At 41.1% G+C, this 24,450-nt stretch overlaps 1 protein-coding gene across 1 annotated transcript in view; it reads right to left on the reverse strand.

The window, feature by feature from the left end:
* Positions 1-24,450, reverse strand: part of LOC139821265 (interleukin-1 receptor accessory protein-like 1-B) — a 175,023-nt gene that overhangs the window by 33,995 nt on the left and 116,578 nt on the right. The window contains exon 3 of the mRNA XM_071792172.1: positions 11,427-11,640. Coding sequence (XP_071648273.1) covers positions 11,427-11,640 — 214 coding nt within the window. The remainder of the gene's footprint in view (positions 1-11,426; positions 11,641-24,450) is intronic.

The raw sequence follows: 24,450 nt of genomic DNA on the forward strand, positions 1-24,450 counted from the left end.
TCCGCGAAAATGTGCTTCTCGTGAGAAAACGCATAAATTTTTTCGTCGCGACGGCGATTAATTCAATAAATTACACAATGGCGAGATTAACAACAAATTTAACTACCGATGGTACTGCATAAGTGCCGTATCTTGTTATCGAAACGCCATCAATAATCCGATGGTGGCTCATTGGCTAACAGCCCGCGATGCGATTAATATCAATTTAAATGGATTGAGCTTATTATATTTGCCGACTCGACGCAAAAGAGAACATTTTCCGACGACTGTCCTGATTTACTTGAAATATGCAATTGGGAATAGCGTACATTCGAAAATATTATCTATATACCGAGATGCTCTTCACGTGTCGTATTATTAATTCACAACTTTCCAAAATGCGATTAACATCGATTAATCGAGTTTATTGCATTTGTCGACGACACGTAGCAAGACAATTGTTAGTATAATATTCCGAAAATGTAATTCACAATTCACTTATTCGGAATATTATACCTAACAATTGGAGAAAAAAAATAGTAAACAAAAAAAAATATATACAAAGTAATTTATAGTTAAGTTTCTTATTAATCAAGAATAAACTTATATTTTACTTATATTATATATAAATAGACTTTTAAATATATGAGGATTCTTGATTAATAAATAACTTATTAATCTAATTAAGAAAGAAATAAATAAAGAATATTAATAACAAATAAAAATATCATTTTCTCCTTAATGAGAACTCTATATAATAAATTATCTTATTGATTAAAGACCAAATAAAAAACCGAGTTAAAAATGCCAAAGGTAAATATTCAGCAACAAAAAAAAATGCATTATGAGGGTATCAGTTGCATTCCTCTTCCTCCAAATGCGGTATTTAAATATTCGATTATATTACTGTTTAAAATATATTTCCAAAAAGAAGTAAAAAAAAAATATTGTTGCTCAATTTAACACTAGATGAATGCAAAATGGGTTCCAAAACTACCAACAAAATTGCATATATTCTCTACAAAACACACACCGTACATTTACTACATACAAAAAAAAAGTTATTTCACGAACAAAAGCAAACCATCTATTCAATGAGAATAGGACTGGTCCAGATTTTTGAGATTTTCCATGCTTTTCGTCGAAATTTCCCCCGGCAATCGCCTAGCCGAATTTTTCAACTCTTTCTGGCGAGCCTGAATCGACGAACATACAGGATGTCTCAGAAATCGCCTGTTTTCTCAAAAACAGAAATTTTAGAAACCGAGTCACGAAACATAAAGTTTACAAATATAAAAAATAACAAAAATTTATTCTCATATTAGATTTGAGTCAATTTTCATTTTATTTTTATACAAAATAAGATTCGTCCTTCATCCGTCTTCTGCATTTTTTAATTAAATTTTATTTTATTTTAATTTTAGTTTGATTACACTGTTACTACTATTATAATTTATTACACAAAACTTTATTTCCGCAGAATTGTATTATTATCTTAATCCTTAAATGTGCAGCTTTGCATATATATGCAAAGCGACTTTTCCTTGCTCAGTGTATTTTCTCTTATCTTATGAAACTTGAACAGAAAACGCGTGGCTTTGTATATATATCTATAATATAAAGGGCCTTCTCTGCAGGCCCTTCTTTCCCTTTCGGATAGGAAGGCCCAGAAGGTTATTATTTATTTAAAAAATAGAATGCTGCAAAAAATTGTGCATTTAAGGATTAACTAAAATTTTACTCTAATAAGTCGCACGTCAAATGTCGAAAATTGAAGAAAATGTTCTAAGATTTTTGCCTCAGGAAGATTCGACTTCAAACTCAATCTGCGGGAGATACCGTGGGTATCCAAGACACCCCGTATAACCTTCGGACGTCCCTCCACGACGATTCGGCAAATTTTTCAGACGTCACATCTCACGAATGCAGGCGGCACTTACGCTTATAAGGTTTCATTATGTGGCACTTTCGCAGACGCGAACACATACGGCTGCCTTTCCGACCTTCCGAGAGATCGATGTCGCGCCAGACGACATTTCTCGGACTTTTCACCGCGTCTCATGCCTCTCTTTCTTTCTCTCTTCCTCCCTTTCTTTCCCTCTCGCTTTACAAGCAAGAGGAACAGCGTCAGAAGTGCGTCAGCAGTTTTCTTCCCACCGCTGAAGAATTGCGTGATCGAAGCGAAGTGAGTCGGAAAACCGAGAGTCGGACTCGTTTCCTGTGATTTCGCGAAAAAATTGCAAAAAATCACAAAGGATTGTCTCGTGAAAGCAATGTACCAAATGTCTATTTTAAGAGACCGAAAAAGACCTTTTGAAAGCATACAGAAAAAGGTTTTCAAATATGTATTCCATTTCTCTAATTTATTTCCCGAGATATTTCATCTCAAAGCACATGTAATTTTTATTTGCTTGGAACAATTTATCTCTTCACCTGATTTTATCCAAATGTTTTCTATTTATCAATTTATTATATTTCAAGCGAGCAAAACAGTTATTCTCTTCAATTTCTTTTTAGATATCAGAAAAGTCCGAAAAGAATAGTTTCTAAAATAGCGAATTTTTTTAATTTCTCCGTTACTTTCATTTTTATGTGAAACCCTACTTACTCGCTTAAAAAATTTACCTCCTTACTGAATTTAATTTAAATCTATCTTATAATAATGTGTACAAATTCAAAATAACTTTTCAATCTTTATCCGTTCTCCAGATGCAAATGGGTAATTGGACGCCATGCACGATTTACGGTGTGTGTGTGTGTAAACTCTTCTTTGATCTTGGGAAAGGGTCGCTGATTGCCGAAAGAATTGCGCGGCATCACCTTGACGGATTCATTCGTCGTTTAATGAGCCGACTGCATTATCTCTTCGGCACCCTCTGTCGCATCGCATCTCGGGGAGTCCTCTTCCCCGCCGCCCTCTCCCCCTCCCTCACCCCCTCCACGCAAAATCGCAGAGTCGTCCGCAAACATGCCGATCGCCATTACCTGGTAACCCCTGCGCTGGTAAGGCAACCCAGCCGACCACTTAAAAATGGCGGCGCGCTATCCGGCGCGGCCCACGAAAAAGGAGCGATCAAAGGGAAAGGCGGGAGGGAAGCGTGAGGGAAGGGACACGAGGGTATCATTAGAGTAATGACGGACTTCGAGGAGAGACCGCAGAAACAGACGAGAAGATACCCATGGAGTTTCTTGCCTCGCGCTCCATTCCCTTCGTCGCCCTCGTCGTCGTCGCGGCCGCCGCCGCCGCCACCGCCATCGTCATCGTCGTCATCATTGCAGGAATGGATTGCTCGGGGGAATGTTAGAAACGGCTCGGAGGTGCATACTTGTGGTACTCGTCGACGTTATTATGCATGCGTCAACAGAAATGCAGTGGCATTATCGTGCGAGCGATGCCCTTAATTTAATTACCGCGAATACCGCGATCGTTCCCGCAAGACTGTGAACCCCTCTGGGAGCCCCTGGGTTTTTTATATTTTTCCTAAGAGTGAAGGAATGATCATGATTTGAGTAATAAGAGTAGTCCCTCGGGAGCGAGGAGCTGGAGAATTTTCAAACAGACAATTCGAAATTTTGAGCGCTTCGAGTTCCGGATCTGTGAGAATCCGAAAATAATTTAAGGGGAGTTCCGCCATTGCAGACGCAAGAATTTGAGAATTAGGGAGTCACGAAGCCAATCATGCAATCCGAGCCTGATGCCGCGGTGAGGAATCGCGAGAACTCGTGCCCGTTCCCCCTGCGACGCGAAATAATCCGTTTCTCTTTCCCTCCATCCCTCCGTTTCCCCCCTCCCCCACCCTACCCCTGTCCCTCGCTCTTTCTCAATCGAGGCTTCACCTGGCCACGAGTTTGTCCCGCTGTTATTACGTGTATAATGCGCGGCGCGGTGGGACTCTGCAAAAAAGGCTAATCGACGGGCCCCGGAGGCGTGGCGCGGCTGTTTCTGCGGTCGAGGGGTCTCCACCGCCGTCATCGGTGGGGCCCGGCGGGGCCCGACGGCGTGGCGCGGCGCGGCGGAGCGAAAACGCTTTCGCGGAACACAGACCGGCCGGCGGGATGTCAATTGAAACGACGGGAACTCGGCGATTTACTTTCCTTCATCCTTTTTTGCCAACTCGACCCCTCTCCTACCCCCCTCCTGCCCCCGAGCGTCCGCTCGAAGGAAGCCTGGACCCCCTTTCAACACGCGCTCGTCGTCCGCTCGTCAAATTCCTTGTTCCCGACATCGGTCGCGCGAAGAAAACTTTCCAATTGCGGGAACGTTTACGCCGAGTAAATATTCGAGTCCATTAAATTTTATTTTTATTACGTTTCTTTCTTTGAAGGACCGTCATAATTCTCCGAATTTCGTGGATAAATTGAAATCACTTTGAAAAATAATCAATAGATTTAAAAAATCTGATGATTGCTGAAGATATTAATAATAGATATATATCTCCAACATTGCAAAATTTCAATTTTAAATTATTTAGAGCAAATTATAGCAGAGCTTTAAGTGTAGAAATAATCAAATTATTTATTCACACGAAGTTCATCAATTGTTCCACTTTTTCGGGGCAACCAAATGAGACCGTTCGAGTGATTGACACTTTAAATTAAAATATTCGTCATTCAATATTCCCGCAATTTTTATATTCTAGTCCGCCGATTATTTTTACTTTAACGCGTGTATAAATTATACTAAATATAATAAAAGCGTATAAAAATTATATCAAAACTAATTTATATACCAAATTATACCAAACTGATAATATATTTCCGGGGAAAATTTTATGCTGCGAAAAATTATACAGTTTACTTTGTGGACGTTTAATTCGCGAAATAAAATTCGCCGAGTACTTATATAAAACCCGCCTTTTTTCGCGCGAAACGACCTGCCGCCTCAATCCGCTTTTAATTCGGGGGGGTGGGGGGAGACTTTAATAGCGAAACGATTTCATCAGCCGAAGGGCCGCGATTCATTATCTCGCGCGGAGTAATTCTTTTTGCGCGCGCGGATCGCTGATGCGACGTCACATCCGCCGGTAATCGCAGGAAGAAAATGTAAATACTCAGCTTCCTCGCCTCGCTAACTGACGGCGCGATTAAATCGGGGGACAAATTAGCAATCAGCCTGGGCTCTCGGGGGAATTTTCCTCCGTTCCGATTGAAGGAGGTGAAGGCGCAGTTACGACAGCCGTTGAGACAAGCCGGAATACGATCTTGGACTACCTACAATCGTATAAAATTAATATTCGAGCATTCCTTCTCTGAAAAAATCAAATAATAAAATCTCGCTTCGTCCGCTGCTTATTATTATCCGATTATCATCGAGGCTTCCCCGTTTCTCGTTAAATTTTCCTTTTCACTTCTCGATATCCTCTTACGTTCCTTTTCCGCCTAGTTAATTATTTCCCGACTTTCTCCCCCGCGTTCCCACTCAGTCGGTTTTATATTTTAAGTTTAATTTCCTCCGTTTGTGTGCCCCGCCGTCGTAAATAGGGGAAAGCTTCGCATTTAAAGACGCACGACTGCTTGCGTTTCGCAAACAGGCCGGCCGTTTCGGTTGCAGCTAACCGCGTCCCGCCGAACACGGGGCTGTAGTTTGCATCGCGTGACTGTTTAATCATGCTACATTGTCTCCATATGGCGCGGTCATGCAACATGCATATGCGTGTCGCTCCATTCGGCTGTCATAAACGTCGCAATGTTGCCCTCGGCCAGTCCTCTCCGGGCTACATCTACCTGCCTGCCTGCGTCGCACCTCGATGCCGCGCGACATCGGGCACGAGGATGGACAGGAGGGTGGGAGAGACGATCCGGGACACCGGACGTAGCCACTAATTGGAGGACTGGTTTGCGGGACAATTCCGAAATTTCCCCGTGAGACGTGCGCCCGCCCACCTTCGTGAGAAACGCGATACCGAGCGCGCATCTGCGACAAACGTGCGATTACGAAATTCGGGAATTATCGCGCGCAAAAATCCCGCTTTTGACACGCGGCGTTTGCCGTCGCGGCGCATTAAGATTTATTCGCCGAGCGGTGAATCGATTGACGACTACTGTATAAAATAGAAGAATCCTAAATAAGAGAGTCTGCACCACTTTGCACAAGCTGAAGTAATAAAGATATTGATTAATTTAGATATAAGAGAGTCTGTAAATGTGCAACGAGTGGCTAAATAATTTGCATTTCCCCATCGAAGATTTTATCTTTACGAAAATAATCGCAGACTGTCTATTTCCATTCCGAAACCATCGATTCTTTTCTCCATCCGACCGATGAATACAGCAGATATTTATAATGACATAAAACAATATATCTATATAAAAAAAAGAATCGTCGCAAGACGTTAACAATGGTACTTACCGCCACTATATTCTTATCGTATTCCCGGGCGCGGGTTTGTTTCAACGACCGAGTCTCGTCGACGCGAGAGAACGCCGTTTCACGGGTGTTAATTAAATTTAATAATCCGACCTCTTGTGCGCGCGAATCCTCGAAATTCGCGAACCCTTCTTGTACTCTCCTTGCCGGGTGTCGGTCCTGAACGCACCCTCGTTTCCGTTTTCCGGAATGTGTGCCCACCCTCCTTGTAAGTTAATTCGAGTCCTTATCTCAAGACAATAGGCGTCATCAATTCCGTCAAGTTCCTCAAGAACGCGGAATTTCGATTCGCTCTTGCGCGACGAGCAAAATTAATCCTGGAACGCGTCGCGTCGCGTCAATTCCGATATTTTCAACGTAAGAACGTCCACAGAAGCGCCTTCGATTTGGCTCATAATATGAAATATGAAATATAAAACCGAGAAGTAAGAGACGAAAGAAAAATAAGTTCTCTGGAAAACGGAAAATAGAGCGAATTATTAAATCGTAAATAAATAAAACTTTAATCTTTTATTTCATTTATATAAATTTCCACCCTGCTTTTAATACCCATTTTCCATTTTTCACTCGTTCCTCGCTTTTTGCGTGGAACGAGTTAAAAGCGTCACGTTTCCCGGAAATTGTATCTCTCTTTATTATCTATCCCAAGTGGAAATTTAACCTCGCCGGCATCCAGTCATCAACTAGCCGATACTAGTCTTATATTGCCCCTGTCCAGTAATGTAACGCTTTTAAAAGTTCTATAGATTCTCGACAAACACAATTGTCTCATAGCGAGCTTAGAAAAACTGTTTAGTAATCAGCTAGCCTGGGCTAGATTAAAAATATATGGAAAAATAAAATTTTAATTTTTTTCATTGTTCCATTTTTGCTAGATAAAGTTTTGTTACAACATTATATTAAATTTTGTGACAGTCGTTCACTCTATCAACTACGCTATCGAGTATCAGTAATAATTCAGCTTAAATTCTCCTTATATGTTATAACGTAATATAAAATACGAACCTGAAAATTTTTTCAAATTGCTAAACAATATTTAATACCTTAAATGCTCAATACTGTCTATAATATATAAATACGAATATGTTAAACAATTAAAATTTAAACTCTATGTAAAAATATCGTTCAGTAAAGATTGCCGAGAGATTTAATAATTCTAGCTAGTACTAAGCTAGTCAATGGCTAGTACAACATACTATTTCCTAACGCGAGCGTGAAATGGGCCGCTTTTCGCGCTTGTTTTGAGTGAGCAAAACGATCCATTTCTTCACTAGTTGAAAAATGGAGCCATTTCTCAACTAGTGGAGAAATGAAATTGTAAAACAAGCGCGAAAAGCGGCCTGTTTCACGCTCTTGTTAGGAAAAATAGTATGATGAACAACTCGTGGGAAGAGTGGTCGAGCCCAAATGAGTGTAATGGTCGCACTCATTCAGAATCGACCACTTTTCCCACTAGTTGTACAATATACTATAGCACATAAATATTTCAATTTATTGCAATCTATATCATCCACATATCTTATTTTTCATTAATCACAACGCGCTTCCAAGGTTCGTCGATTTTTATTGCCGTGTTTTTTTTTTAATGAATATTAAGTATTTTTTTCTTGTTTTCAGATATTTAATGTTATGCATTTTACTCTGTTTAAAAATATTTTTAAACGCTCAGATGCTTGTTTAATGTTTTTAACATCCTAGACATGTGCAATTTTATTATGTGACCATTTTTATAAAATTAAAACGTTTATTAAAACTAATGTTTTTGTTGACCGCAAGTAAACGTATACCACTTGCAAAAATAATGAGCTATCAAAACCATTTATAAAATGTCTTACAAAAATTTATATTTAAATTTTAATTAAAATAGATTATAAATATAATTTTAAAATATAAATAGTAATAAAAAATAACAAAAATATGTTATTAAATATATTATGTCAAATTATATTAATTCGATATAAATATTTAAGATTAATAATTAATAATTTTTAGAACAAACAGAGCTATCATTTGCAGCATACAGTGTTGTTAACGATATCTTAATTCAATTGAATCGCACAGCCTAAGGCTGTTTACTTGAGCACCTTTTCTTGTGCAAACGATTTGTTCGAATTATTGCTCAAGAGCGTTCGCGGTTTAAAACAAATTGTCAAAACTCGACTTATATCACTTTCAAAAAAATCATTTATGTAATTTCGTTTAACAACCAAGCTTCTATTGATTTATTCGGAAAAATATTGTAAAACATTGAATTCAAAATAGAAAAAAAATAAAAGGTAAGTAAAAATCTGTAAAAGAAACAAGTTTTAACTTATTTCTTTCGAAATTGAACTTACACCACTTTCAAAAAGTAAACGGCTCGTAAGTATCGTTCTCGGAAGAGCTCGGGATAACGGAGTTCCGTTTTGCGCGCGCCGCTCTCCACACCTTTTTCGCACTTATTTTTAAAAGACGCCCCCGTACACGACGTCGCGCGCCTGAAGGGTTATTGTTAAGATAAATCTCACTCTGTCCCCTTTCCCGGAGCGCCGACTACCCTCGGCCCTTCCGGCTTAACTCAATTTCCCCCCCGTGCCGGCGCGAACCACCGGCTCGCCGCTGATGTAAAGTCTAGTTTACACGAACAACGGCGTTCGGGCGGCGTGCGAGGGCGAGATGTACAGGTAGCGAATCCGACCACTAATTAAGAGACGCGCCGCGCCGCGGCTCGTTCGCGCTCGGGGAATTCGGAATAGTCTTTCTCTTTCTCTCTCTCTCTCTCTCTCTCTCTCTCTCTCTCTCTCTCTCTCTCTTTTCCACTCGCCTTGAGAGACGAATGCGCTCGTTTCGCGAGCACGTATTCTTCGGGGAGTCCATTACGTTACCCGACACACGCCGCCGCAGGATGTTACGACAGATTCTTATTGTCTTACGGACTCCAAAAACGATCGTTAAACTCGACTCGCCGTATTCAAATGCTGATTTTTTTTTATTTTTAGCAATATCGAATATTGCAAAGTATAATATCATTACTTATTAGATCAGTTTTAGCTTATTTGTTTATTACTTAACGTAATGGTGCGTAAATTTGTGTCGAAAAATGTTTAAGAAATTCTGCATATTTAACTTAATAATATGCAATTTAATTTACTGCTGTATAAAAACTATATGTATTAAAATATTTAAAAACTGATTCAATTATATATATATATGTGTGTATATATATATATATATATACTAAAACAACTAATTTTTTAAAGGGTTCGCCAGCATAAAAAGTTTGCGGACAATTGATGAACTATAATACCATTGTTATAGGTCATTCTCATTTTATTTGTTTATTAAAGTAAATCGAGCGATTAAATGGAACGATCTAATATCATTACTTATTAAATCAGTCTTAGTTTATTTGCTTGTTAACACATTGAATGCATGAATCAAAGCTAAATATAAACAATGTTTTATTTAAAAAAAACCCAGATTGTTTTCAAAATATTCAAATCTTCCGTTCATTTTACATCTATTCTAAAATTTTTTCCGAGACCCGCTACTTCATTAATCGAAAATATCTAAGTCGGTTCACGCTTCCCGGATGCATGGAAGATCTCGTTAAAATAACGAAGTAGACGCAGAATACAATTAAAGTCAAAATCTCCGAACTGACTTTCTCACAACGATTTCGGCTCCAGGCGCTCGCGGGGAATGCCGAGATGTGCGGGACCGAGCGAGAAGGGATGCCGGAAACACCAAGCAGGAACGACGCTTCGGAGTCTGCGGCCCCGAGGATCCAATTATCCGGCGGAATAAAATTGCGCTCGACGGCGAATCGTCCGCTCTCGCACGCGTCGCCTGCGTATAGGATCCCGAGCGAGCAGCACGGGGGAGTAATTTCGCCTGTAATGCCGCGATGCCGGTGCTGCGGCGCGGTGCGGAGCGGCGCGGGGCGGGCTTCCTCATCGGCGATGTATGTTGCCGAGTCGGTGGTTTTGCCCGTGTTTACCGTGGCGATGCGCCGTGACGGCCGCATCGCCGGGAAAATTGAGTTACGAGGGAATAGAGAGTAGCTCTCCCGCTCTCGCAAGCGCGAGAGACGACCTACGCGACGCAGCGTCGTCCGACGCAGCGAGGGTGAGGAGCCGGAAGAACTGAGAACGTTGCTGAGCCAGCCGAATGTTCACGTACGCGCGCTGCTTCGCACAAGGCGTTCAGCTATAGTATACCGTTGCCTTTGACACTTTGTAGATCCTATTCAGATCGAGGCATCGACACGGTTCCGATCTCTAAATCCGCTCGCAAAAGTAGAGTCTTGCAGTTTATCCTCGCATTATAGTTAGTTCTTTAAAGTTTTTTTTACTTTAGTTTGTTATAAATATTTCTTTTGATTTTGGTACTTTCTCTCTAAAGTTGTTTTAATATATGTTTAATAATTTTAATATCCAGATCTTTCTCTCGGGACACGTCGACATGTCTTCTAAATCCGCTTATTCTACAATTAAAAGTTTCTAAAGTCTTGCGATTTATCTCTGCGTTATAAAACTAGCTTTTTAAATGAATTGTTTTCTTATTGTAAATATCTCATTCAATTTCAGTTATCTTTTCAATTATTATATTATGTTTATTTTAATATCAAGACATCAATACGATGAGTCCAATCTATAAATTTTTGACTGAAAATGTCTTGAAATGATTTTATTCGATTTTTATTTCTGCGTTATCTCTCTAGTTTCTCTTTATCTGTATACCTTAGAAGTAAAGAACCATATCTCCATACAGCATCTTCTTTGCTGTATTTTTTTAGATATAAAATAAAAGTAGCAAAACTTGATTTATTAAGTTTTTAATAAAATAATTGAACTGACATTTTTCATAATAGAACAACTGTCAATGACACTTTATCTGACCTGAAAAACTGGAAATACGATTCTTTATCTCTAAGGTGCAGATATATATTCTTTATTTATAGTTTCTTGAACAATTATCTTTCTTATTTTTAATATTGCGTACCTTTTTTAATTACAGGATTTTTACAAATTATTCAAATACGTTTAATATATTTACCGGGTGGAAATATGTTCCGCGCATAATTATTCTCTCGACTTACCGCGACACTCTGTGCTGCGCTATCCTACCGTGACTGGGCAGTGTCACGTTGCTGTCGCTTTTCGACCAGGTGACGGAGTTCTTGGCGTCGGGCAGGTCAACCTTGCCCAGGTAAGCCTCGCAGAAGAGTCTGAGTGTACCTCCCAGGGGCACCAACTGCGAGCTCGGTCTATAAGTGGGCAAAGGTTTCCCCGTGTAGACCCCGGATTCCTCATCTGAAATTCAGATCACGTCTACGGTGAGTTTAAATTATAACATTTACAGACACACGTATATGTGTGTACAAATCGTACATGTATAAATCATACGATTAGCGCGCGCTAATCTGCACGTTTGTTCGGAAATTTAATCGGTCGTCTTATCTTCGGCGGCGTTTAATAACGCCCCGATGATTAACGACACTTCTTAATGTGGCAGATATAATGAATCGTACGAAAAATGAAAATCACTTTAATATCGCCTCCCATCATGCCGCGGTCCCCGCGCGCGTTGCCATGAATTACGAGTAACCTGCATTACCATGATATACTCCCCCGCCATTTATTTTGCCACGTTTCATCCTCTCCGCGCATTCATATTTAATGCAAAAACACTTTTCGGCAGTTTCTTTCCATCTCGCTCCGACGAGGTCGTAAAAACCATCTAATCCGTCATACGAATCTTTTCGGATCCATTATAAAGAATCGACTTAAAAATAATTATTTAAAAAATAATTCAGTCGTTCGTCAGGCAGTCGTTCGTCAGGCGCTATACGTGACGGTCATGCCGCACAAAGTTTATATCTGTTTTCCATCCGCCTTGTTAAAACGTAACAATGATTAATTTTATATTGTTTGACGCACGCATTGATCCATCATAAACTTGATAAGGACCCAAAATAGAGGTCGAAACGTCGTTATAATTTTTAATATATTGCCAGTCAGGCCGATCATTAAACACTGATTTTATTTTATTACTGGCGAAAATTTATTTTATTCTTTAAAAAATAATTCTCATGTTCAACTTCCGTCCTCATAACTTTTAAATATTTAATATTAAATGACAATTATTATAAATATTAATTAATAAACTATAAATCTATAAAATAAACTCTTAAGCGGATATTTTAATTTAGATTAGGAATGAAGAATTATTATTTATATCACACGTGCGTGGAAAGTGGCCCATTACGCGCGCGCCATCTGTGTGACAAATAGCCAATTCCATACACGAGTCAAAACAGTGCGGTAATGTAAACATTACCGCACTGTTTTGACTCGTGTATGGAATCGGCCATCCGTCGCACAGATGACGCGCGCGCAATAATGGGCCACTTTCCACGCACTTTGTAATATAAAATAGGGTGTGTAACACGTGCGGGATGAGAATTGGACACTCGTGCGGGTGATCGCACTCGCCTTCGGCTCGTGCGTCCACTCCGCACTCGTGTCCAATTCTCAACTTCCCGCACTTGTTACACAAATAACTATTCTCGCATTTTCTTAAATTCTTTGATATATATAAAATAATAATTAAATATTTCCTTCCAAATTTTAATGTACCTGTAAGTTCTTTGAGCTATGCATTACAACTATCGAAATTTCTATTAGTTTCGTCGGATAGTGACAGACATTCGATTAATTAATTTAATTAGCTCAATTCGCGTTTAGCCGGCCTTTGAAACACACTGTAGAGCACGGCATCGAAGTGTGCACGGGAGTGTGTAGACATCGAGGGCATCAAATGAAAGAAGCCGGCGGATAGTGGATGGTGGATGGCGGAAGGTCACAGGTCGTTGGGTCGGAACGGCGCGAGAGGAAATGGAGACAGTGCGTTCGGGACGCCCGGATGGGTAATTCAATCAGCATTGATGCGGGAAAAACGCAAAATTAAACAGCCGTCTATTAAATCGAAAATGCGCGCGCTCGCGCACGCGCGAAAAGAGCCCATGTTGCACTTATCGATTACCGTTGATTAAAATTGATGAATGCGTAGTTGAACGGTCAACACACTCGGTGCCATTTGAATTATTGCTATTTTGCTGGATGTTTCGCTTTTATAAACCGTTCGGCATAATATCGTAGAGTGGCCTCAAATATAGAAGTATTGTATTACGGAATATCCTGAAACTCACAATGAATCACGTAAAATCAATATACGTGCTCGTAAATTCGCGTTCCGCGCTACTCGGAGAGATCTAAACGAGAGAAGTTCGCTCGCGGATCAGCTTGGGGAGGTGTATTTTTTAATTATGTTTACCTCCTTGCGAGATAAGTGAATTTCCGAGTTGCAGCGAAGTCTTAATTTCAGAAACATTATTCTCCTCGCGTATATATTTATAACAACAATGTACAAAAATACATTCACTTCCCGATTTAATGCTTCACGATTTTTTTTATTTTCGTCAGCGTTATGACTAATGTAAGTAAAATCGATAGTTTTGTCAGATTTATTTTCCAAATATGATAAATTCTTATATCCATTCATCATATGGTAAATTTATCATCTTCTATTTGTCATAAGATAAATATGATAAATTAATGATCTAAATATGATAATAATCATTCTTAACAATGAAAACCCGCCAAGGCTCTATTTTTCTCCCGTCGATCGAGACGTCATAAATTTAAAACGCGAAAATTGAAAAACAAGTTTAAACGACTCTTATCGATTTTCCCTCGATTTTATCTTGGTATTCCGTTCTTCGTGCTTCTCGTTATTTGAGAATCCCGGACACGAACAGGTGCACGAAGGAGCTTCAACCTCGTTTCGAAAAAGAGCGGCACATCCAAACTATTCGGCCGCGCGCCGTTAGTATGCGTCTCCGCGCGCTTCGCCGCATCCGGCGACGCGGCATGCGGGATCCGGCCGGCCGGATATTCGGGTACAAACAAACTGCTAACTAACCCCCGGACTGTCGAGATTATGATACATAGGCCGCGCATCCATTGCCCCGCCGCCATTGCTCTAAACGCGAGCTGGCATCCGCCGGCGATCGGGTTATGTTAGGTTAGGGTTACATTGATTTAGAGGTTCGGGTTCGGGTACCAATCGCGATATCGGTATATCCAGTCTTCCGTATCGCGAACATATATCTGCATTAGAATGATTTAAGAATGATTCTTCTAGTAATTATAGATTAAAAAGAAGAAAAATAAATTTTAGCACAATCTTGATTCCAACTTTAGATACAAAAAATTAAAAAATATTCTTTCAAAGTTTGTTTAAAATCCTCTTTTTCACTCTTTTTCCCCCTCGAGGTTTATGTATAAAATAAGATGAAGATAACTTCGAAGAAGTTTCATGGTTGCGTCGCCCAAGTTAACCTTAAGCGTGAATGCAAAATGAACGAGTTAACGTTTTCCCTCAAAGAGTGGAAGACAAGTTCCATTAGTCGGGAAGTAAAGGGCGCTTGAATATGCTCGCCTAGGTTCGCAATTAATATCGTATAATCGAATCACGACGGGGACTTGAGCGCCGCTAAATTCGGCGAATTGCCGTGAGCGCCTTCAAAGCGGCCGCCATTTTCCAGAGCTGATCTCCTCGCGGCGAGGCTGCTGTAACGATTTAATTACACCCCGCGGTCGGGTAGGGTAATTTCGTGAGAGGCTAGGCTAAGTTACACTCAGTTAGGTTCGGCAAACGAAGGGCGGAGGTTCGCGGGGAGCATCATGGCATGGCGACGGTATATTCGCGATGGCGATTTCCAAGATGGCGGCGACTCCCGTTGCTCATCATGGCGTCCGGGTAAGACTATTAATCTCGTAAAGCTCTTGCAGCTTTACGCCCGAGTCGATATTTATCGGAAACCGGCCAATTTGTGCTCGCTTAACGGCCTCGTCGTCGTTCACCTAAGCCTCTATGGTTCCATTATAGATCCATCCAGATAAAATATTGACGGAACCTAACCTAACCTGATCGATCACCCAAAAAAAAGTATTCTATTAACAGAGTGAAATTTCCTGTAATCCCATATTCTAAGCGGAAACTTTTACAGAAAGAGTATTCCTCTGTCAATAAGTGGACTATTCATCAAGAATCTATTACATATTATTCTAACGGGTTTCCTCTTGTATTAAGAGGAATATATGTTTACTTGGAGCTTGGGCTGTACGACGGGACGGGCGGCAGCGCGGGCTCGCGCGGCGAGAGTTTGGCTCGTGCCCGCTACGCGGCGCATCGCCAGTATCCTTACTCGTAATTAAGATTCAACATCGACTCTTATATCTAGGGCAGCTCGGGAGGGTTTCTCCACTTTCTCCAGCGTTCGCCAGTCAGAGCGTGCTCACTAGCAGGGCTTCTGACATAACCCTTTTTGTTTACGAAGTGTTCTCCTCATCTGGGGCCTTCGTTTAAACAATTAATGTATTATAGAAAAAGCAAAATTCAAAAATTTGTTTGGTTTATTAACAATAAAATATTGATATTAAGAATAACAAGATCGCGTACTATAGACTATAGATGCAAGATGAAAGTCCTCTAATTGTAAAAATGCTTGTGCTTAGAATATTTTCCTCTTGATTTTAGAGGATTCCTCTTGAGACCATAAACAAGAATAAAATCCGCTAAGATTTAGCGGATTCCGCTAAAATTAAAATTATTTTTTTTTGGGTGATATGCTGCGTCTTAGAAACACAATAAATTGGCGGTTGTTAAGTTAAATTAGCGCAACTGATAATCGTAGAATTACTCAAATTAAATAGCGAACTTTAGACAAATTGGATTAACGATAAACATAGATAATAAGAGTTTTTTTTTTTAAGGCAAATCTTTAAGGATTTTATTGAATTTTTAAAGATTAACACAAAATAAGAGAGTCAAGAAGCCAAATTCGAGCGAATAAAGGGAGCAACTGACTAAGTAAAGAAGCAAATAACGAGTGTCTGCTTCTTTAATATTTAAAAGGTAAGACACTTCGACAACACAACTCGATTATCTTCTAACACATAATATATATATCTTTCAAAAAATAAGCGCCTGCTAAAAAAGTCATTAAGTATGTGGTCGAATTCTTCGAATAATGGAAAATCAATCCGTTCTTAACGAACATTTGATCGGATTGGTGGAACAGTAATGAGCTACGTAAAGCTTTAATAAAACCTATTGCAGAAGCTGTTGCATATATCGAAGGAATAATCGCAAGATTTCGGATAAATATGTAAGGCTCCCTTTAATACTCGGCAGTAATTAAAACATTAAGTGAACGCAACCCAAGATGTGTCCAAAGTAACGTCGCAGAAATACCGCTGCTTAAGAATTAAAGCAGACAATTTGATCAATAAAACTATATTTAGAACCGTAAATAAAAATTACACCCGTAGCAAATTGCTCGATACATGTACCTCACATTAAATAAAATTTAGAGAAATTAAACAAAAATTTCTAAAAACTTGGTATATTATAAAATATATAGAAAAATAAATCCAGAAATGTGAAATTGATAATCGATTGTCGAAGTAATTCTATAATACAGTTATATATTAAATTTGCTCACTTATCTTTCTTAAGGTGATATGATTTAAAGTGATTACGTTTACCATTTTCTTTCTGCGGCTTCAGCTCTTTAAAAACTTCCCTCCGACGCGTTCGCATTTTGAGTTATGACGTTTCCACCACCTCCCCCAGATGCTATATCTGTCGCAGCTACGTGAGCGCGTCTTAAACGTGAACGAGCCCGGCGGACCAGAGAGCGAGTGCACGAGCGCGAAATTAGCGCAAGGCGAATCGCGTTCTGCACGGAGAAACGACGTAACGATCCACGTAACTGCGGACCGATAATCGAATGCATGCAGACGGCTTGATTAAATCACTCTCTCCGCGTCCGCTGCACGAAGCAGCGAACCCACCCCATCTCTCGCCTCTCCTCGCGCCTTCCTTCCTCTCCTATTAGCTATTTCAGCCTCTCTCTCTCTCTCTCTCTCTCTCTCTCTCTCTCTCTCTCTCTCTCTGTTTCTTCTCCGCGTACGTTTACGTAACGTACATAGGTATCGCGTGTATGTAGCGCGCGTCTCGTAGAAGCAAGATTGTACCCTTTCATCTTCGGTGTATCGGAAAGGGGCGAAATGATACACGAACCGAGATTATCGAAAATTGAGGATCGGAGAAGATTAATAACTCGACGAAAAAAAGTAGAAAATAATTCAGCAGCCGTAATGCGGTTTCTCTCGGCGGTGGCGCGAAATAAAACGCTGGGAGGAATAAAACCGCGAATCTGAAATTATAAAAAAAAAAAAAAAAAAAAAACAACTACGGTTGAATTCGAAATGCGATGATGATGAGAGTTCTAGAAAATTGGATTCCTCCGTTCAGCGAGCGAAAATAAATTATATCTACAGTTATAAATAGATATTATGTTATATCCATGGCAAATTACTTCCGCAGTATGTGTTCTATGTTGGAAACAATATATAAAATTTAGATAAATTTAGAAAAAAATCTCCAAAAACTTGGTGTATTTTATTAAAATTAGGGAGAATTAAATTTGGAAAAGAATGATGATAATAATCTCCATATCAAAATAATTCGTAACATATTCAGCAGTTGCGCGGTGAAGGATGGATTTCTCGATTTATTTCATTTAGAGTAACATAATTATAAATAAATAAAGCAGCACAAATATTCACCGACCGCGAAGGATGCCTTGCGCGGTTAACTAACTTTACATCTCGCGCAATTCTGAATGCACGTGTAATTTTAAACAGACACAGCCAAATACCATTCAAAGTAGCGCTTATATAGCGCCGGGGAGTCACATTACAGTTCTGGCCCAGTTTCGCGGTCTGGTTACAGGTTCCGGGGGATTGCGCCGCGCCGCGGCGGAAAGAGGCGCGTCACCGCGGATAGTGGCGAGTCAAAAAGCGCGCTCGTTCCGCGGACGTTCTATCTATCCCCAGATGTGTCTATTGCATACAATGTCCGGCTGGAATCTCGCGGTTGTGGCCGGGACAGGCTCGTAATTTAGCGTGAAATACGTTTTCCAGCTGCCCGTTGCACCGCGCGCGCGGCCGCGGCCGCGATGCGCTGCGCTGCGCTGTAACGCCGCAGGCACCGGCTGTGCTGTGCATCGCGTCGCGACCGAACGACTCGACCGGAGCGTTCTTGGACGCTCGGAAATATGCGTGGCACGTTCCATAATCTGCGATGAGATAATATGGAGAGCACCGCTATCAAAGACGGACGACGACGCTCCGCTCTCTTGCTTGACGTTGCCCAGGGATTACGGCATCCGAGGAGCAGAAAATTCAGCACCGTAGACCGTAGTACTGAAGTGACCCACTTCCACTTTGATAAAGATTGAACTTCATTTAATCTAAATTTATGATATCAAAAGCGGGATACGTATACAGATATACCTATACATATACAGAAGCTTCGCGATCCTTGACGGCAAGGAATACATTTGAAAAATTAGATTAAATCTTCTGAAGAGTATATATCATATTAAATTTATTCAAATCTTTTTCTAAAGCATGTAATCCAATTAATATCGTATTAATCTAATATGTTTATTAAGAGAAGAAGCGCGGTACTAGACGAGACTTTAAAAGGATGTTCGGAGAATTGATCAAAACAGGATTCCGGGAGTTAAATTAGATTCACCGAGAAGCTCTTACTAAGTTTCCACTGAAGAGAGTAAAAGTTAAGTTCCAATAAATAAATTAAAAGAAAATCATTATTTAGATACTTTGTGAGAATAAGTTCCCATCGAGTTCTACATTGATTCATTTGCCAACTCGTTTAAAATTCGCAGGATGTAGAGCCGCGGTGCCTTCCCGCAAGTGCCTCCCATCAGCTGACTGCGCGCACCAATCAATCGCAAAGTCCCGCCGGCCCTTGCCCGTGTAACGATCTATCGATCGCGACGAGCCGCTCCGCGATTTATTTTCAGCGTTTAATATCGCGGCGATGCGAATCGATGCGGGATAGCTCCGTCCGTCGGCCGCGGCGCAATTTATTGATCAGAGCAACATTGCGCCCGCCTGGCAACGTAAACGGACAGGGGCTCTTTTACGTCGTGATGCATGTGGGAGAGTGTCACGTGCCGGCGAATTCGCCGATACTTTGTTGCAAAAGGTGCGCGCGAGGTGCCTTCCTTCGGGTTGGGAGCAAGCCGCGGAGTGCAACCGCGAACAAAAAAAAAAAATAAAGAGAGGAAGAGAGAAGAAAAAAGAAAGAAATCGCCGGCACGAAACGTCAGCCGTCACTATATACCTTCTCGCAACCGTGCAATTTCTACGTTAAAATGCTGGAAAATACGATACGTATTTTCCTCGATGAACGTCGACTCGACTTTTCCTCAGCGGGAATTTAACAGGTGCCTCAGTTTCTTTACTCCAAGGAGATGTAATTTTATTTTCCTATATAGATACTCTTGGATTTTTATTTTTTTAGGGACGGAGGACTCGAATAAAGTACACTAAATCAGTTTATGTTATAGTAAAGAAAAACCGTAGAAATAAAATGTAGGAAAATATCTATTTTTTTATTATAACCGTCTAGAAGACGTCATTAAGCATAATTATTTTTCGCTTTCATTAAAATACAATTGTGACAAAAATATCTGTATTTTTCCGTCGATATAATTTTATCCTGTGATAATAATTAATGATTTTGACTATAAAAATGTATAAATGTACCTAAAAATTTATATTCCACCACTGTGATTCATAAAAATAAAAATTTGTTGTGACCTCTGTTACAAAATTCTCCGAATAAAACATCTGTTCGGTAATCGATCCGTACTCGCCGATAAGATTACGCCGATGCCTAATTCCCACGTGAATGGCGCGTCTTGAGCAACACCGATAGAGTCTTAATGCCATTCGAGAAGTTGTTAACCCACTCGAGTCGCGCGCGCGGTGGCGGACACGGAATTTCGATCGCGCCCTTTCCCACACCCCTCGCGGCAATCATCCCTCCACTCGGAAGTACCGACCGACAGACACCGGCAGACAATGCAAACCGAAGTGACTCCTAAAGCCGTCGGGCTAGGAAAGTCTCTTCGCGCAGTTGATCCGAAAGTTTCCCCAGGCCGCCGCCGCGCCGCCGCCGCCGCCGTGCCGCAAACTATCGACGGGGAAAAACAGACGGTCGAACAAGCGAAGTTTCCGCCAATAAAACTGTCGGCGCTCGGGAAATCCGGGCGAGCTTCCGTCGTATCGGTTGTGTTTCTCACGGCGCGCTCGAGCAGTAGGGCAGAGAGTAGTAGAATGGGTTAGTTGCGGGTGGATGGGGGATGCATTGTAGGAAGGAGGGTGCTGGACAATGGGTTTAACCCATGTGTAAGTTACTGAAAAGTATACTTATCTTTCTCTCGTTACGCGCCTCCGTATTACACACATAAGAATTATTTTTTCTCATTACCTTCGTTACTTTTACACCGCTGTATTTTTGTTGTCTCTGACCTCAAAAATCGATGGTATTTTAAAGTTTTAAAGGATTAACTCTCTAAATCGGAGTTTTTTTAGAATTAAAGATAATAATTAAAAAAAATATAGTTCACGATTCTTATTCGCAATTCCAAAGTTATTTTCTCATAAAAGTTATATCGTTTTAGTTTTAAAAAATGTATAATGCAAACTTATCTATAATAACGCAAATTTTTGCGGACTCGATCGAGATTATTTTTCAAGACGAAAAAAGAATGCTTTTGCATTGTATATTTATCATATAAAAAATGTGATATTAAATTTTTAGGAAAAAGTTTCTTAAAGTATACTGTAAAATTGTATTTTCCGCTTCATTGACCTCTTGCACTTTTAAGTATTGTATAATGCTGCAGAAGGAAAATAGGAAACCACATTAATGCTGTTTCGCGTGCAAAGAACAATAAGGGGTGTTTACATAAGAAGCTGTAAGGAGGAAATTTCCACTAGGAACCGTCTCTACGGTTGCAAGGGATGTGGAGAAGTACACAGGATACGCCGGGAACTGATTCCCCGAGGAGCTTACGGCTTGTGGACACAAGATACCGCGAGTCGTGCATGTTATTCATAAGTTTCCATCCCAGAAATTGTACATCCCGGAGCTACGGATTCCTTCGGCGAGCCGAAGATAATCTTTTTCAGCAACAATCGAATAATGCTCCGTCCTTTGACGCAATTTACAAATGCTTGGCGTAAAAATATTATCTCAAATTACAGTTTTGCGTCAAACTGATATTGTTCTTCGGAAGAGACTGATTTCTGCGCATTCTAAACTCGGCGCGCAAAAGCAAAGATCAATATCTTCGGATAAATAAAATTAGACGAGAATAAATGGACAAATAAGTTTCAGAGTTAGAGCTTCCGCTCCTAGAATTTCTCTCGTGAAAATTTTCCGCAGTGCGTATCGTGAAATTTTTACACGCAAAGCAGTCGCCTGAAATTTTAATGGCAAAAGTGCGAGACTAATACGTACAGAGTAAAACTTTACACCCGCATTTGCATGCAATCAGGTAGAATATCTTTGTTTAGGCAAATTTGGCTCTCTGCGAAATTGCCGCAATGAGATTCGTCCTCGAAAGGGCGATCGGGAGAGCCCCGAGAGTTGAGTTTCAGTCTGATCACGTCCTCGTGTACCGGGGGATCAAGGACCGGCGGGGGAGACGCGCGCGGTTTCTCGAGGATTACCAGGCCCGACCTGGACACACGACACCTGAGCGCGCGCGCGCGCGCGCGGACAGGTGCATTGTGTAAGGTGTGCACGGTGCAGGGCGACAGCCAATATAAAAGCGGGGAACGTATTCCTAGAAAATTCGCGTCTGACTTTCGTAGAGGCACGATTTTCTCTCCTCGCCGAAATCCATTTCGGCATGCCATTTATAATTTGACACAGTCTCGATTTACGATCAGACGGATCAGAAAAAGGAATGGAAAAATCGAATTAAATTGCGCGCTATTGTTATCCTTTTTATCATCCTCTCATCATTTAACCATTTTATTTTCTCATTTTACAAAAGATCGTTTCGAGGTAGACTGTTGAATTATTTCAAGAAGCTCGTGGAAGCTTGAATTGATTTCAACGAATCAAATTGGACTCTTGATTCGAAATATTTTTACGAGTTTTATTTTAATTCCTTCGCGAAATGTACCTTTCGGCGCAAGTTTCGCCGATGCCAGGGTGAATTTGTCATATTTAGGTTTTGAGGGAGATCGGTGCAAACTTGCGGCAAGTTCATAATTTCGCGGAGTCGAGTGTGAAACCGTGTCCGGAGTGGACCCTCACGAATTATGAAGTTCATTTATAGCGACCCGTGGTCGCACTATCGTGCGGCCATCTCTCGCCGCGTCTCGTGGCGGCGGAGTTTTATTAGATGTATCGAGGCGCCACGAGGGTCCTCGGTGGAGCGATGTTAACGGCCAATGGCCTCACGGGGACGTTAATCAATTAACCGCAGCGGCGCGATGTAACAAGGAAAGACGGGCATCTCGCCCCTCGCCCCCCTTTCTCCCGCCGGTATCTCGGTGTAGTATCCTTTGGTAACCCCGGTAACCTAATGCATCCCCTTCGGCCGGAACCTCGGGCGGAATTTCCAGCGCGTTTTCTCGACGATGCAAAATGTATCGCGCCCGACCGTGCGTCATTCGTGCCGTATTGTTGCCGGGATTAAATGAGATTTCGCGATAGCGTAATGACGTTACGATCGCAATTGCGCAATGACAGTTGTAATATAACAATTAGTGAGAGAAAGAGAGGCAGCGGGGTGGCGTGTAATGATGCCGAAACGACAATCGTAATCAATTCCAGCGCAACGTTATTATATTTAATTAAATAAATGACGCTTTTCATATTCAATTAAACGCCACGTTGAGATCTGACGAAGCCCTCGCTCAAAATACGGTCGAGTATCAAAATTTCCGCTGTTCGTTTACTCGTCTGACCCGTGTATTTGCGCGAAATATTTTTGCGCGCACGACGTATTTCCATGCTACTCCCGTTTTAGCGTTTTCACGTTCGCGTCGTTTAATTTTGAGCACATACATCCTTTTTGAATGGAATTTTTCATCGCGATCTTTCGCGATCGGCGAAACTTTTTATCAATATTTTCACAATTCCTCGCCCGTCTATTTTTCCCATGCTGTCTGTTTTTCAATAACATTATTCGCGTTCAGTTTTTAGCTATTTTTTATATTTTTATTATATACGCTCGACGCTTATCGTTTGAGATAAGATCTCTTCTCCCCCTCTTTACTTCACGTTCAATCGCGAATTCGATTCTGCGTATATCTCGGATTATTATCGGGGATCTTGTGCGCGCGCAGAATTTTGGAGTAATTCGAGCGTAATTTTTGCTTCCGAGCCGAAACAAACCCGCGAAAATTATCCCCCCTTCCCCGGAGCGTCAAAACGGCGCGGCGCGTCGACTAGCTTATCGGCGCTTATCAACGCTTCCTGTGAGAAGCGGGCGGATTAACCGACCCCGATGGACGAAGGAATGAGAGAGGGGTGAGGCCTTTATTGTCGCGCGGCGTCGTCAAAGTTTATCGCGTCACGCGCGACAATACCGCGCTATCGCGAGCCATTCCGCGTAGCTGAGTGCAACCGCGGACTCTCTCAGCGAACGGTTCCTAAATGCACCGGCGCGACGTGCATCCAGTGCATCGTGCATCGTGCATGTGCACGGGCACATATGGCGCGCGTCCCGGATACCGCGCGGCGCGCGATAAGAGCCGCCCCGACGCTTCTCCGTAAAGATTACGACCAGGAGCTGCCGGCCCGGATGCACTTTCCGCGCACGGTTTCTTTCACCCGCGAGAGAATCCGAGTACACAGCTATTTCGTTTGAATTGGAGAAAGTGCGCGGAAGTACGGCCAGAACGACTAGGGATTAGGAGAAGTCGCGGCAGAAATGCATCCCGACATTCCCAACATTCCCGACTCGACATGTCTTTAAAACGGATATTGAGTATCTCGCGTAATTGTTGTAAATAAAGAGATACGATATATAATTTTATGTAAAAAGGATTCACTTAATTCTTTATAAATAGTTAGAAAATAAATAGATATAATATTGATTAAAGTATATAACGTAGTTTACATAAGAAAATTGTATATTAATCCAATAT

Source organism: Temnothorax longispinosus, chromosome 11 (genome assembly GCF_030848805.1).
Source record: "Temnothorax longispinosus isolate EJ_2023e chromosome 11, Tlon_JGU_v1, whole genome shotgun sequence".
In the NCBI taxonomy this organism is placed as follows: domain Eukaryota; kingdom Metazoa; phylum Arthropoda; class Insecta; order Hymenoptera; family Formicidae; genus Temnothorax; species Temnothorax longispinosus.